Here is a 16,036-nt window from a genome sequence, read left to right as displayed (position 1 = left end):
TTAGTTGTTTTGCTGAAATCCTCCTCCTATTTGTGGCGCGTGTCTTGATGTTGTTCCACAAATGGAAGGAACTACAGTTTTAACCCGGCTCCGAACGGCAGTAATTTTTATGAGGACATTTTTCATACTGATACTGTGCTTTGCTAAGCCTCCTCTGTACACTTCATCCATCCATGGTAAAAGGGGTTCATTGGAAACAATTTCCGTCAATCCCAACTTTTTTATAGTGAGGTATGCATTGTTATCGGCCGCGCCGGGATTATCCAATTATTCTCCCTGCGGTAACTCTTTGGGAAATGCTGGCTCTTTGCAAAACATGAACTTCTTCAAAATCAATGCATCACAAGAATCATTGAAACATGCCGATAAAACAAAAATTTATCTCGCTGGGCCTGCTGGTTGTCACAAGTATTGAACCACGTACAAAAGAGTTTTTCGCGTCGAAAAATATTACTGTGCTGAAGTGGTCCGCAGTTAGACCAGACCTAAGTCTAATGGAGAACATCTGGAGCATTCTTAGTTAGCAAGTTTATAGAGGCGGATACAAGTTTATTAGCCTATTGCATTTGAACAAAGCTGTTCAATGGGAATGAGCGACCTTAGTGTCCTTCAGTCACTCGTAAAGTCGATGCCACGACGACTAGTATCAGTTACAATAAATAATTGATTGTCCAGCTATTAAATATTATTTTATATAATATTGTTTTCGCAAGACTTACTATTTTCTTAGGTTTAATATTAGTTTTGTCCCATATATGGACTTATTTCCTTTTACGCTCTTGAATTTTATTAAGTTCTTACAATAAAAACTGAAATAAATCCCTTTAAAATTTACTTATCTTTATTGTTACTTTTGTTTTCATTGCAAAAAATACCCTATGAAGTTTAAACGACTATCTTCTATAATAGCGACACAATAACTGAGCGAAACCAACCAGAAAAGGTTAAACTTAGCACCACGTGAAGCTATAGGCTAGCCCACAAGTAAATTAATTCATATTAACTTTTTTTGAAAATGAAGCGCTTTTTCCCACAAGACGCCATGGATAGCGGATTAAGCAATAACGCAGTATGACATACTTGAAAAAATTCCGCTAAATTCGGAACCCCCGCTCTTAATGAGGCACTCAATATACCAGTAAGCAATAAGGAAAAGTTGTATTTTGTTATAAATATCCTAGTATACCACCGTAGCCGACAATGGACAAGCAACGTGAAATTACAAGTACAGAAAAGATGGTTTCTAATACCAGTCGCCCTTGGCAGGCAAGGACAAACCTCTGAGGGTACTTCTGCCCTTAAAAAAAGTGTTCATAAAAATCATCTCTCATTCGGAGGTAGCATACCACCAAATGAAGTGGAAACTCGGTCAAATACCTAATAAGGGATGTACACGCCAACTATCTATATACATATATAAAATTAAAATTATGTATGTATCTATAGATCGACTTGCGTCCTAAACGCATAAACCGATCGTAACCAAATTTGAAACACGAACTGGATACCTTACCGGGATGGTCATAGGCTAAAAAATATTTTGACATATATAGGGGGCGTGGCACCTCCCATACAAATGGAATTTTAAACAGTCCGTATTTCTGAAAGTATTTACGTTAGAGCACTGAAATTTGGTAAGAGGTTATATGACATTAATCCATACCACATCCAGAAAAACTGCGTATAACGAAAAAGGGGGTGTGGCACCTCCCATACAACGAAAATTTTTAACAGTCCGTATTTCTGGAAGTATTTACGTTAGACTCCTGAAATTGTGTAAGGGGTTATATGACATTAATCCTTACCACATCCACAAAAACTGCGTATAACGAAAAAGGGGGCGTGTCACCTCCCATACAAATGGAATTTTTAACAGTCCGTATTTCTGGAAGTATTTAGGTTAGACTACTGAAATTTGGTAAGGGGTTAAATGACATTAATCCATACCACATCCAGAAAAACTGCGTATAACGAAAAAGGGGGTGTGGCACCTCCCATACAACTGGAATTTTTTATAGTCCATATCTCTGGAAGTATTTAGGCTAGACCAATGATATTTGGGAAGGGGTTATATGAGGTTAATCCCTAACACCTCCAAGAAAACTGAGAAAAACGAAAATAGGGGCTTGGCACCTCCCATATAAATGCAATTTTTCACTGTCCATATCTCCGGAACTATTTGGGCTATACAACTCAAACTTGGTTAGAGATTATATAAGGTTAATACCTAACACCTGCATGAAAACTGGTGATAGCTAGAAATGGGGCGTGACACCTCCTATACAAATGGGATTTTTCATACTGCATATCACTGGACGCATTTATGGTAGAATACCAAAAATTGCTTGCCAACATTTAGGTTCCAGTAAACGATAATCACTGGGAAATTACATTATCTGAAGCTGGACTGTCATGCCTTCCTTCGCAGCTACGCAGCTTATTGGCAATAATATTGCCTACCTGCTCGCCATCAGATCCAAAAGCACTATGGGAAAATCACAAAGATAACCTTAGTAAAGACTACATGAGAGCAGCACGAGCTGCAAACGATAATACAAACCTGAACTGCTCTTTGCAAATTTACAACCAAGCGCCAATCGACATAGAAAATATATGTATTTCAATTAATAGCAAATCCTTGGAGCATTTGGGATTACCTTCTTCCGTTCGAGACAGAATCGATTTGGCCGACAAAGATATCTCCCGGAAAATGAATTACGGTATCGAGGCTCTTCATACTTTTAAAAGCAAAAGCAAACCTTTATTGGTTACGGATCAAAAAGTCGCATACGAAACTATTCAAGGAATGATTATTGAAAATAAGGGAGGATTGATTTTTTTTGGATGCGCCTGGAGGAACCGGCAAAACATTTCTGCTTAATTTGATATTGGCTGATGTAAGAGAAAAGAAAGAAATCGCTGTGGCAGTTGCTTCTTCAGGAATAGCGGCTACCCTTTTGTGTGGCCGACGAACAGCTCACTCAGCTTTTAAGTTACCACTGTCTATGCAAATATCTGACACACCGATATGCAATATAAGCAAAAACTCAAGTCCAGGTAGGGTTCTAAAGACATGTAAGCTAATCGTGTGGGATGAGTGCACAATGGCCCATAAAAAGTCGCTAGAAGCTTTAGACCGATCTCTGAGAGACTTGAGAGGTAATGATCAACCCATGGGTGGTGCCTTACTCTTACTGGCAGGCGATTTTCGACAAATTCTTCCAGTTATTCCGAAAGGAACTGCCGCAGATGAAGTGAATGCCTGCTTAAAATCGTCATACCTATGGGACTGAACGTAGTCTTGAAAAATTGACTCTTTCTACAAATATGAGAGCACATTTGGGAGGAGATGCTTCAGAAGAAGTTTTTCCTGAACAATTACTTACAATAGGCAATGGAAAAATACCAATTTCTTTACCACCAAATTTAATTTCCTTTCCTCCAGGTTTTTGTCAACTAATGTTATCAGTCGATGCTTTCATAGAAAGGGTATTTCCAAATATTTCAGCCAATCACACAAACTATAGATGGCTTCGAGAAAAGGCCATTTTGGCACCTAAGAATGACGATGTAAATGTCATTAATTCCAAAATTCAATAAATACTACCAGGAACTGTCACAACTTATCATTCCATTGACACAGTCGTCGAAGAATCCCAGGCAGTTCATTATCCCGTTGACTTTCTTAACTCCTTGGACCCATCAGGAATTCGTCCTCATCGACTGATGGTTAAAAAGGGGGCCATGATAATTATGCTGCGTTATTTGGATCATCCACGTTTATGCAATGGCACAAGGCTAATCATCACGAAACTTTTACCGATTGTTATAGAAGCTATGGTTTTATCAGGAAATTTTGAAAACCACAAAGTTTTCATACCAAGAATTCCAATGATACCGACGGATATACCTTTCAATTTTAAACGCCTCCAATTTCCTATTAGACTAGCTTTCGCAATGTCTATAAATGAAGCTCAGGGACAATCATTAGCTGTAGCAGGAGTCAATCTAACCAACTCATGTTTTACCCATGGCCAATTATATGTAGCCTGCTCCAGAGTTAGCGCACCGAAAAACCTTTTTATTTATACTCAAAATAATATAACAAAAAATGTCATATATCCGATCGTTTTAAATAATACCTAAACTGACTTAAAAAAGTTAAAGTTGTTTTATTTACTTTGCATACTTTTTGATAGAAATGTGGGGTGAAACCCACGGGTATAAGCTAGTATATTATAAGTGCAGAATATCCTAGTGGTAATAGTATTCATGTAGTCATGAAAGTTTTAGAATGAAATGATTTCGATACTCGCATAAAACCCAACGAGAACTCGCGTACAGTGCATTTGCTTGAAGTCACTCCACTTAAAGTATTCCTCTCCAGTTTGAAGTGTCTGGCTTACTGGGTGCATACATACGCTTTTGAAAATGGAAAACGGTAACCAATACAGCAGCATTCTTACGCCTTAAGAGTGTAAGTTTTCTTTTAGGTTATTGCCTCTTCTTACTCCTCTTTAATGTTAGTTTTTAATTTGTAAATCTTCACAGCAAAATTTCATATTATTTTAATTTGTGCTCATATGTTTATTCTGTTCGTGTTTAAAGCCATTGTTTTGTTTCAAACCCCAAACCATAATATCTATGTACGTATGGAGTTTGTATGTATTGGTGAATAGGTTACCATGCACTCATTTTCTAGTTACTCCAATAAACAGATACCCTTCAGAAAGCATTTAATTAGCATTGCCTCCATCCAATATGTCCTTTTCGAATATCTCATTTGCCATTGTGGTTTTGCCTTTTGTAATTGACAATATTTGCTGCGACTACATGAAATTACATTTACAAATAGCCAAGTTTACCAATGATGTGATCAATGAAATTTGTTTTCCTTTTGAATTACAATAATTTCCGATTTTAATTAAAATTTGCGGTTGGCTTAACAACAGAGAACGGAAATGTGTGCGTTTTAAGATATTATTTGTTATTATTTGATACACCGTTATTATTTGTATATACATTAGGAATACCCAAAAACAACATGTCTTCATGCACACCCTAAATTAATTCTATGGCAAAAAAATTAGACTCCGATTTGTTATTTAATATTTAATCGTGCCGCCAGTGCTTTAAAATTGCGATTAAATTCCCATGTAAACATACACTTCTCCGTAAATTTGGTATAAAATGTTTACAGATCAATCCCTTTTTTTGTTTATCTTCACAAATGTTAAATATTTATGTTGTTTAAATGATAAAGTTTCATTGAATTTTGGGGTTTTCAGGGTCCCTATAAAAGACAGTTTAAAAATGTTTTTTTTAGCAAAGCGACCGCTGTATCCGAGAAGATTAATGCGCGATTACCACTCGTTAGTGCCTGGGTTCGAAATCCTGGACTGAGACACCAAATGATAGAAAAGTTTTTTCTAATAGCAGCCGCCCCTCAGCCAGCAATGGCGAACTTCCGAGTGTATTTCTGCCATAAAAAAGCTCTTCATAAAAAACATCTGCCCTTCGGAGGCTGCATAAAACTGTAGGTCCCCCAATTTGAGGAAAGAGCACAAAGACGCACACCACAAGTAGAAGAAAGAGCTCGGCCAAGACACCAAATAAAGGGTGTAAGCGCTAATTATTTACAAAATATATAGCGGGTATAATTTTTTGAACACTGTTTATTTTTTTATTTCATTTATTTTTACTCAAAAAACGGTCCTTTACGGTCCTATGCGCAAAATTATTGTACATCATTTAATTGTCCACCATAAGGGCTACAGATCTACAGGTAAAATCCACCAAACAGTCGAACAATCGATTCATGAAAGCCTAATTGTTGAGAACGTCCAACATGCTACCGCAGCAATATCTCAACAGAACGTATCGCGTCTTTAGTCCTCAACAGAATCTCTCCCAGTCCTTTTTCTGTTCTCGACAGAACCAGATTCTTGACATTTGTTCACCAACTTTTGAATTGACGACTCATTCGGACAATTATTTCAACCAAAAAATCACGAATTTCGCATATCTCTCTACTATGTATATAGATGTCAAAGATGACATAAAAAAGGTTGGTTGGTTGTGCTTCCGCATCATTTTGTTGCCACATCATAGCTGCCAATAAGTTATACGATTATTTCTTCACGACCATATCCAGTCTGTGCGATTGCGAAATCTTATTGTTTACGTCTATGCCGACCAGCTCTTCGAGGTTTTCAAAAGGCGGTTTGCCAAAGGTTAACAACCTCGGCTTTTCTCCGGTTGATTACAACTATGGCAGTATATATAGTAAGGGGCGCCCATTTTGGCTGTTTGCTCTTTTGACCAGCGGCCAGTTATCACTGTCGTGAGTCTGCAGGCATCCCTTCATTTTATATTTGTCAATGTTGGCGTTTATTTGTGGTTGTAGGTGGGCCATAACGTTCAGCTGACTTTGCATGTTGTCTCATGCATCCATTTACAATATGCGATTTGCAGGAGTCTTAAGGAGATTGTATACTTGATTACACCCAGTGGTGTGAATACCGATTTTGTATGAATATTATTCAAGGCAGATCTCTCTCTTGCCTGTTCGTCCGCTTTTTCATTTCTTTCAATGTTCCGATGTTCTGCGACCCAGATTAAGGTAACCGGAGGTAAACTGATTTTGTCGCAATAATAGACTGGTATGACCATAAGATTTTTTCCTTCCACCGACCCGCTTCATTTAGCCCAAATGCACTCATGGGTGCCATCTTCTTGATATGGAGATCTACCGGAATAACATGTGCCAGTGCATTAAGAGCCTCTCTAGGACCTGATCTAGATGCACCGGCCATTACTGCACAGGCCGATCTTTGTATTCTGCCAAGTAATTTGTTGCTGTAACCACTTACAAGAACTTTCACCCAAACCGCCGATCCGTATGATAAAATTAGTCGTATACTGCCTCATACAAACATAAAGTATAGTTAGTATAGTATACCATCTTCTGCCAAGCATACGTAAAAAAGAGACCTCCAGAAGTTATTCACTACTGGCATTTAGGTGTTACTTTTGAAAAAGTAGGTATACGTTTACGAGTACATTCAACAGCCTCCGACGTATGAACATTTATAGCTCATAACAGAATACTTTAGGATGTTTTAGGTTAGCTGGTTAGCAAAATATAAGTTCATATATCTAAGCGAAACTTTGGAAGTATAAGTAATCCATACATACGTACATATGTATGTATGTAGACCTCTGAGCATACACATTTTTTTAAGCACGATTCGATTTATCAATGAAAAAATATAAATCATTTTTGAAATAAAGATGATTTCAGCGCTTGACGGTGGTTGAAATTATTAAAAAAAAAAAAATGTATCTACTTTCTTGGCCATGTGTATGTATAATTTTCCATTTTCATTTCTTTTACTTTATTTTTGTTTAGCCCATCGAATTTAGTTCCTCATTTGAAAGTGGTTTCAGCTATTTTTTTTTTTCTTTTTTCTTTTTCTAGAGCCGTAAAGTGTAGCATTGATTAAGCATTATTAGTAGTTGTTTGCGTCAGCTATTGTTGCTACATTTTGATTCATTTATCTCATGTACCAAAAAATTTGTTAAATTCCCATTGTTAATACGGTTTGCGTCTTCACCTTCGCCGTCGTATCGACAACACCAGGCTCGTATGTGTCGGTCCTCACAGTGGGACACTTCACATTCTCTGCACAATCTTCACATGTGTATGGGTATGTACCAAAGCGTAGCCAAAGCGATAGTTGGTGTTGAAGTTGAATATGAATTTGACGCCTCGCCTCTTCGGTTGATGTGTGGCGTTCGAAGATGATGAATTTTTGTTTGGGCCAACAACTAATGATTCTTTTCATTTTAATGGTTGTTGTTATTTTTTGTCTTTTGTTATTTTTCATTTAATTTCTATCATCTTATGTTGCTCATTCGTACGCATAAATAATAATTGATCAGCTGTTGTGGTAAGTTTATTACTAAGAAAAAGGCAACGCAATAAAAAATTGTCTGGCAATAGCATATATGTAGAAACAACAAAGGCTTTCGATCAACAACAATGGAACAACACATATGTGGTACATATGTATGTACATATATAACAAATGTAACTTAAATATAATTATCCTCAGTTCGACAGCCGCAACAACATTTTTAAATTTAGTTAAAAAAAACTTTGATGAACCTTCAAAATTCATTTAGTAGATCATTAATTTGTCATTCGATCACACGCATTAACATATGAATTTGTGTACATATATATATGTATGTGCTTAAATACTGATGAGGGCTACTAAATAATGCTTGATTAAGAAACTCATTCCGGCCGCTTTATTGAATTCGTAAATAATATATAAATTGGTTTGATTTCTAATTTTTAGAAAGTAAACAAATTTCATAAAGATTGAACTTTATTACTTTCGAACGGAGGAAGGATACACCATTACCGTCAATTACACCATTACCACGCTAACAAACCAACCACTTTGCATGGACTCAAGGCCAGTATGACCACAAATATTGGACCGAGTAATCAAAAATTGAAGGTTTAACAATTTTCGTTTCGGGTGAATTAGCAGCCCAATGGTTGGCGAGGTAAATTAAGGAGATAAAAACTTTAAGGTGAGATGAATTCACTTCAAAATATTCGGCTTATGAGCTCATCAGGATATGCAGCATCTGTTCGTAATGCAAATGTATTACAAGGCTAAGTTGCAAACTACGCCACATAGAGATCAATAAAAATAAAAACTCCAAAAAAGCTCGGATTTTGATCGGACCTACCCAAACGTAGAACAGCCTTCGCAATACGCCTAGAATCTACGGACTTTTAATAGGTCACGTTATTATGGTATTTTGCCTCATTATTAGTGTGGCTTCAGACCTAAAACACCCAGATTTTCAGGTTATGCTCTATTTAATCTTTCGGAATAACGTAGACAAAAGAACCGTAAACAGCTACTGTTTTTTGTCGACTATGAAACAGCGACCCAAAATAACAGTTATCGCGCATTTCAAAAATAAATCAATCAAGGTCAAAATATTGTTGTATACAAAAATGGTCGTAGCCCCAGAGGTCCAATTCTATAAAGATCCTGCATGTTTTTTATTTTCCTGACCAAAATTGATTTGCTAACTGGTAAAATTTTACTTTTATCTCTACGGTAAAACAACGACGGTTAAAATAAGAGTGTTTTTCTGGAAAAAATTAAGGACTTAGCTAGATAATAGAAAACTCTTCAGTCCAATTTAAGCTTCAGTCGGTAAGTTTGGTACCGAGCCCTAATCGTCAAAAGAACGTAAGCGTCAATTTCAATTGACGTGATTTTTTTATTAAGATAGCATTACCCTGTTTCTGTTCGGTGTGTTCTCTGAATACTGTATGTCTGTTTTTCAGAATCGTCGACACCAATGCTTTAGTGAAAGGCAGTCAATCTGGGAGCTCTAGGATTTCGCTCCATTCTTCTAGAATGAATTAAATCTTATTTCTCCTCTCAAAAGAGGATTGTTGTTGTTTTTGTTATTTCTGTGGTTGTTTATTCGGTAATAGGGGGTACTCTGGACTCTGTAAGTCTCAAATCTAGTCTTGATAACGTTGTTTGTTGGTGGAAGAAAATCAATTTAAACTTAAGTATCACGAAATGTTTTTATGTCCTTATTCCAAAAATCGTTCCCCTCATCTTTTTTAACTTCTTGTCACTTAGACAGTTCTCGACTATCTAAGTTCTCTCGTCTAGTGAAGTAGCTGGTCTGGGTGTGGTATTTGATTCTATGTTCTCTTTTCAAAGCCATTCGATATGATTTTTTAAAATTATTTTTATATTTTGTCGAAATTTTTCTATGAACTTTTTTTTGAACTTGAATTGTCAAAAATCATTGGTATTTTGTAACCACATGAAATTTGCACTTTATTGCTTTTTATATCAAAAATTGTTCTAAAAACTCTGATGATGAAAAAGTTTGCAATTTTTATTTGCTCTTTTCCCAATTCTATCAGGGTCAAGGATAATAGAATCCTGCGCAAAGGCGAGCTTTCCTATTATCTAAGTGGAGCATCAAGCTGCAAACGAAATTGAGTTGCATGGCGCGCCTCTTTTAGGAGTTGTCGGAGATATCCTAAAGTAATATATACACACAAAGTATTAAGTAAATATTAATTTAAAATAAAAAGTTATTTTATTTTACTTACTTTGTGCAAATATAGTTGAAATGACATTCAAAATTGAATTTAACAGCTTGGCTAGTATGTCTTTTCGTTTTTCTTCTTTGCGTTATTCGCTCATTTTGATATTTAGTTTGATAAAGATGCCACTCTTTATCAATTTGAATAAATAGAAAAAGACAGCTATTTAGTGTTAAAGAACGTTCACATATGCATTAATTACCAATAAATCCACAAAATTAATCTACCCATTCACATATGGCAGATTATAATTTTTGGAAATTATTTTGGTGGAATATTTCAGTGTTTTTGGTTTTGCTTAATTACTATGCACGATATGGAAAAAAGAAAAGGACAAGGAATAACTAATTTAATTATGCAATTGGCTGCTTATAATAAACAGTTGGAGGAAATACTTAAACGACGATTACGGAGGTTTCAAAACATTATGGCAACAATACGCATTCGAAATTCAATATTACATTTTATAATAAGTAATAAGAGGAAAAAGTGTTAATGGACACACGCTTTTTCTGTAATATAAATGCATAATTAAAAATGTTTAACAAAAATTTTATTATAATTATGTCTACAAACATGTTTTCTTCGCCGGCATCCATTTTATTTAGTTTTTACTTTGACGTTTCTCTTAACATTCGTAAAAATAATTATCGATAACACAGAAAACGCAGAGTTTTATGTCAAAAAGTATGTATTATCTAGGACTATTTTATAATCTCAGATTTTGGGAGAGAAATTTTGTATAAGAAATCTCGCTTTTTAATTATGGATTGGGAGTTAAGCACGAAAAAGTAGATCATCTACTTATATATGAACGTAAGTGGGTCGATTAATTATCGCAATCTGATTCGATGATTTTGCATATGTGAGCCTCATTTAAGGGTATCGGCACGTTTTTTATTTTATGTATGCAACATATATTTTTTATTTTCATTATTATTATTAATTCTTATATCTTGGGTTTTGGTGCCATTACTGTTTAATTTAGTTTATTTAATTTTCAATTAATAATGAATTTGCATTTAGCGTATTTAGCTCATAATGCAACTCCTAATATACATTTATCCATACAAAATTCTCTATCTAACACACATGCATTGTAGCATTATAATACACCGGTATTGCTCATATTCGGCATTTATATGGTAAGGCAACTCCGCCAAAATTGAATTTGGCAGCACTTGTTAAAAGTACGAAATGTACTTGGGGAATTGCCGCTGACATCGGGGATTTTAAAAGATAAGAAAATAAATTTATAAACAAATTGGTAACGAATCGTTGTCTGAAACGGTGTGTAAAGGCAAGGTAATTGAAAAAACACAATTCTTTTCAATAAAAGATATATGCATTTGTGTTGCTAAGAAGTGAAAACGAGGGACTCAATCTTCATAAAGGAGCAGAAGATTCTAAATTATATTGTACGAAAAGGAGTTGGGAATGGACGGATTGAAAAGCGAAAGGAGAAAGAGTCGAAATGGTAGTAAAGTGTAAAGAGTGTAGTAAATAGTAAAAGGTAGTGGGATTGTAAAAAATCGGCGTAAACGTAAACTACGATTAGTTGATGTTTATGAATGAAAAATTAGCCATTAGACATTTGCGTAATTTCATACGTCGAGTTGTCCAAATTCAACCGGCTCGTGAGAACTATCCGGCTTTCAGGCAATTCTGCACCAGATCAAAGGAAATTTAAGTGTAACTTGTTCAAGAAAATGTAAGTGACATGAAAATTTTCGCAAGGGACGGAGGAAGCGTATTCGGTCAATAGAATGGTGCAAGTGTGAGGAGTGTCATTGTATAGGTCGGCGAAGCGTTTGCGGCTACTAGCATTTCGCCTACGAAATTGATCTTTCACAACGAGTCGAAATATGCTTAATTGCTTAAAAAAACATATGGAAAATTTGTGTGAAACTAATTTTTTTTATATTTTTCTCTCATAGTTTAAATAAATTTCAAGTCGTGACTTCGGGCATGTACTTACACGTTAAATTGAACTTCAACCACATTCGCAACTCCACCACACTACCATAATGCTGGTAGCAACCCCAGGGCAAGCAGCGACTTATTCCCTTCTCGGCAGTAGTGCGCCCAAGAAGACATGTCTTACCTCGTCTGCAACACCAAAGAGCACCACCAACAACTCCACCGCAACAACTAGTATTTGCGGCGTCAATAAAAGCAACAGTAGCGCAGCCTCTACGCTTATGAAAACAATATCGGTACGACTTAATAGAGGCACTGAATTTTTAAAAGATACCGTACAGAAGGCGCTTATAAACAATACCACCACCTCCTCTTCAAGCATAAACTTCCATAACACTAACATCAATAACATAAACACAACTGTTGTTGGTTCATTAAAACACATTCATGGGACGTCAGCTGTCGCTGTGCCAGTATCCTCTTCAAACAATTTAGCATCTAAGTTTGGAAACTCTGCAGCTTTGGCGTCAACAGCTTCAACATCAGCTGGTGCAATTGTTAGGACGTCAATTGCAACCAACACTTCCAAGTCACTCAAGCTTAACACCGTCCCGCCCACCAAAATACATCGCTATCCACAAGAGCGTCAGGAGGCAAGCAGAACGGACAGTATCAACAAAGAGATGTGCCATTTCAAGCCGATTCTCTCAGCACCAACAATGCGATGGAAATGGTAAAACACTAGACTATAAATCGTTTGAGTCATACATTTTCTAATTATACCTACTGATTGTTTTAGTGGAAGCAAGTCGCGGGGCGGTGCATCAATTAAAATACCCATAGCGTGTTTAGCAACGAATATCAAAAGCTTGAACTGTGATGATTGTGTGATGGTAGCTGACAGTAGCAGCGAAGATGAGGAGGTAGTAGATGAAGACAGAGCAGTAAAGGGAAATACAACGCATCCGCACAAATACCACAAATTACAGCCAAAGCCAAGGTATGTTTTTATAATTATTTTTTTATGTCAGATGCAAATCATTAAAATGGTGTTGAATTCAACCGCAAGCCCAGGTATTGTTATCAGACAAAAATAACAACAAAAGAAGTTTACCCATTTTCCAAAACTCGTTTCTTCGAAAAGCACGCAGCTGGTGTTCGCTGAAAAATCTCAGTCACATTGAACTGTATATTTGACAAATTGCACCTTAAAAAAATACCGGTTCGAACATAAAATCCGGCCAGGTGTAAGCTAATATTTACCGGGGTTTTCAGATTCAAATTTTTTGTTTAGCATTGCTTTGTTTTGACAGCTGTCATAGTTAGATGAGAATCTTTTGGCAGACGTCTAAGATTTACCAGGTTTTGCTAAAAAATTACATGAGTAAAACAAAAAATCGACGGCTCAGTAGGTTCGTTCTGGCCTTGTAATTGAAAATATTGTGCTGTGAGGGACAGCATTGAAGAGAATCAAAATGTAGTTGGAAATGCGGATTGCGATATGGAGATATATTACCAACGATCTTTGGCATATTGTTGATATGGATATCGAACGTCGAAACTAGACGACCCATAAATCCTTAAATATTTTTCATTTGAAATGTACAATGTTTTATGCCGTTATAACAAAGACGAATATGTTTTAGTTCCACTTTCGCTGAAAAAATACTTTCAAGTTGTTACACTTCTTGATCGGAGAACCTTAGTGTACCTTGAATTCTGCTGTAAATGTTTGAAATTTTTCAATTCCGCTGCTAGAAATTTCCTTTACTGTATGTTTTGTGAAAATTTATCGTTCAAAATTTAATCACTTTTCTAGAAATACCAAAATTCACTATTGGAAAGTGAGAATGATCGTCAAAATATTTGAATACAGTCAATAGCTCCATTAATTTTTGAATCTCCAATTGCAGTTCCACCTTATTGACAACAATCATAACTTCCGCTTCGCACCAATCTGCATTCGTCCGTCTGGTCGCACAAATGAAGACTATGGCCAACATTCATCAAAGCCCGAGTGAGCAATCGCACAGCAGGACCCCAACAAAAAAGCCGGACCAGTACAAGAAGCGCCCCACAACACGGAGTGGTCGGCAGTCTAAAGCAGCTGTCGCATTAAAGCTGCCACAAGTGCGCACATCACCTACGAATTTCCCATTGACACAAGTTTTCCTACGCAGTCGCAAACAGTCATTGATGCAGGTTAAGGACCTCCATTTCTCTAATGAGCTTATTGTCAAAAAGGGGGAAAAAGTCCCTGCAGATGCTGCTTTCAAAAGCTCTAATAAGGAAACCAAAACCGTTAAGGGGAATGCAACAAAGAAAACCAATCGCAATGTCACCAAGTCAAAGATGATTGATATAGTTGCATTTGCGCAGGAAAAGGTTGCCGCTAAAAAAAAAAGCAGAGATCTAACAGCAAACAAGAAGGACGATACTACTGGCACTGTTGGCGCTCCGGATTCGGAAGTAAAAATCAATCAACGTAAAAGAAAGCGATTAGAGGCAACCAGATCAGTGCACGTAGGTTGCGGGCCCAACTTGAATGACGAGACATCAACTGATCTAATTGAATTGGCTGCGTTGCCACCGCTGCGCAAAAGTGCAAGGCTTTCAAAAGATGGCGGAAACAACGACTTGTTGAAAATTGATCCAGTGAAGCAGGTTACGCTTAGGAAACTAAAAGCGCGCAGGATGTCTAAACGTTTATCTGAGTCATTTTCTCCACCAATGACACGTTCAAGGCTGAAAGAATTGATGCAGAAACAATCGGTCGCGTGCGTGGGCAGCAGAAACAAAAAGCAAGTTGTCTAGGCGGCCACTCAACATGGCAATTAACAGCAACAATATATACTCTTTTTTTTTTAAGTGTGGCTATTGTGCATAGTGTCTGATAGTACAGCTGTGTTAAGATAAAGAGAGTTCAATGAAGAGCAAACAAAGCATTCATGGAGCAGATTCGCAAAGGTATGCAAATAGTTAAGACACTTTTAAATGCCACCTGCTTATGAATGATTACGCCTAAATTGTTGTGCATCCAAGTATGTGAAACTCAATTGAAAAACGTGGCATAAAATGATTTTTTAAACCTATTTAAAAAAGTAAGTTAACGCTTTGTTCTATTTGTCAAATGCGTGAGAGAAGACTTTATACAGCGCTGAGCTAGTGCTTGACTACTATTTTTATTACTTTTTTTTTATTATTTCTATTTATTTGTAATAAATCATTAATGAATCGCTTAAGTCTTATTTTTGATACACACTCAAATACAATAAACAATGCTTAGACAGACAAGTGGGGAATGTCTAAAGTGAATAGCAGATTTAAGTAGGAAGCAAGTAGAATATTAAATTATGCGCCTTAGGATAAGATCTGTTTTTCAGTGCAAATTTTGGAACTGCTTTCCGACTAAAGTAAGATTAAATGCCCAGACCTTAGTTCAAAAATGCCCCACACTTAAGCTAACACTGAGAAACTGGCACTAGTGAACGGATTAAAATTCAAATGCATTTCCGCAAGGTCGAGAAAAACGTATTAAGGCAAAGTGTATTTTATTAATTAATTTTTTAATGAATTATCAACTTCAAGGCCAGACTCTGCAACGAAATCTGAACGTTGTCATTTACTATTATAGTTGACTAAAAAATTAGAAGTGCTGCTTTGATTTGCATATTCACGAATTCGTCTTAAATAATTATTGTGCATTTATCCTGCACTAACCTACTTTGTTTAGTGTTTGTATTTCGTGTCATTTTGTGAGATCATCATGAACTTTATACTTAAAAATCAAGAGTTCAACTTGAGTTCTAAAAAACAAATCAACAAAGAAACTGAACTTGTGTATTAATTATTGGCTCACGAACACTGACGCGCTCTGCGGTCTTTTGGCAAATTTGACTTTTTTACTTTGGCAGTTTTTGCCATAACCGTAAGTCACAGTTAGTAGCA

At 36.3% G+C, this 16,036-nt stretch overlaps 1 protein-coding gene across 4 annotated transcripts; it reads left to right on the top strand.

Moving 5' to 3' along the window:
• Positions 1-11,358: 11,358 nt before the first annotated feature.
• LOC128862457 (uncharacterized) lies at positions 11,359-15,046 on the top strand. 4 transcript variants are annotated; one of them, XM_054101099.1, is made up of 5 exons: positions 11,359-11,473; positions 12,106-12,821; positions 12,888-13,088; positions 14,002-14,889; positions 14,958-15,046. In XM_054101099.1, exons 2-5 carry the CDS (start codon positions 12,196-12,198, stop codon positions 14,980-14,982), a joined length of 1,740 nt encoding a protein of 579 aa, XP_053957074.1. In that variant the 5' UTR covers positions 11,359-11,473; positions 12,106-12,195; the 3' UTR covers positions 14,983-15,046. The 4 variants fall into 4 exon arrangements, with proteins under 4 accessions (XP_053957074.1, XP_053957100.1, XP_053957090.1 ...); XM_054101115.1 differs by lacking the exon at positions 11,359-11,473 and adding an exon at positions 11,631-11,645; XM_054101108.1 differs by lacking the exon at positions 11,359-11,473 and adding an exon at positions 11,725-11,879.
• Positions 15,047-16,036: the final 990 nt, after the last annotated feature.

Source organism: Anastrepha ludens, chromosome 2 (genome assembly GCF_028408465.1).
Source record: "Anastrepha ludens isolate Willacy chromosome 2, idAnaLude1.1, whole genome shotgun sequence".
NCBI lineage: Eukaryota > Metazoa > Arthropoda > Insecta > Diptera > Tephritidae > Anastrepha > Anastrepha ludens.
Note: the sequence above shows the minus strand (reverse complement) of the source record. Positions and strands in the feature narration are given on the sequence as shown.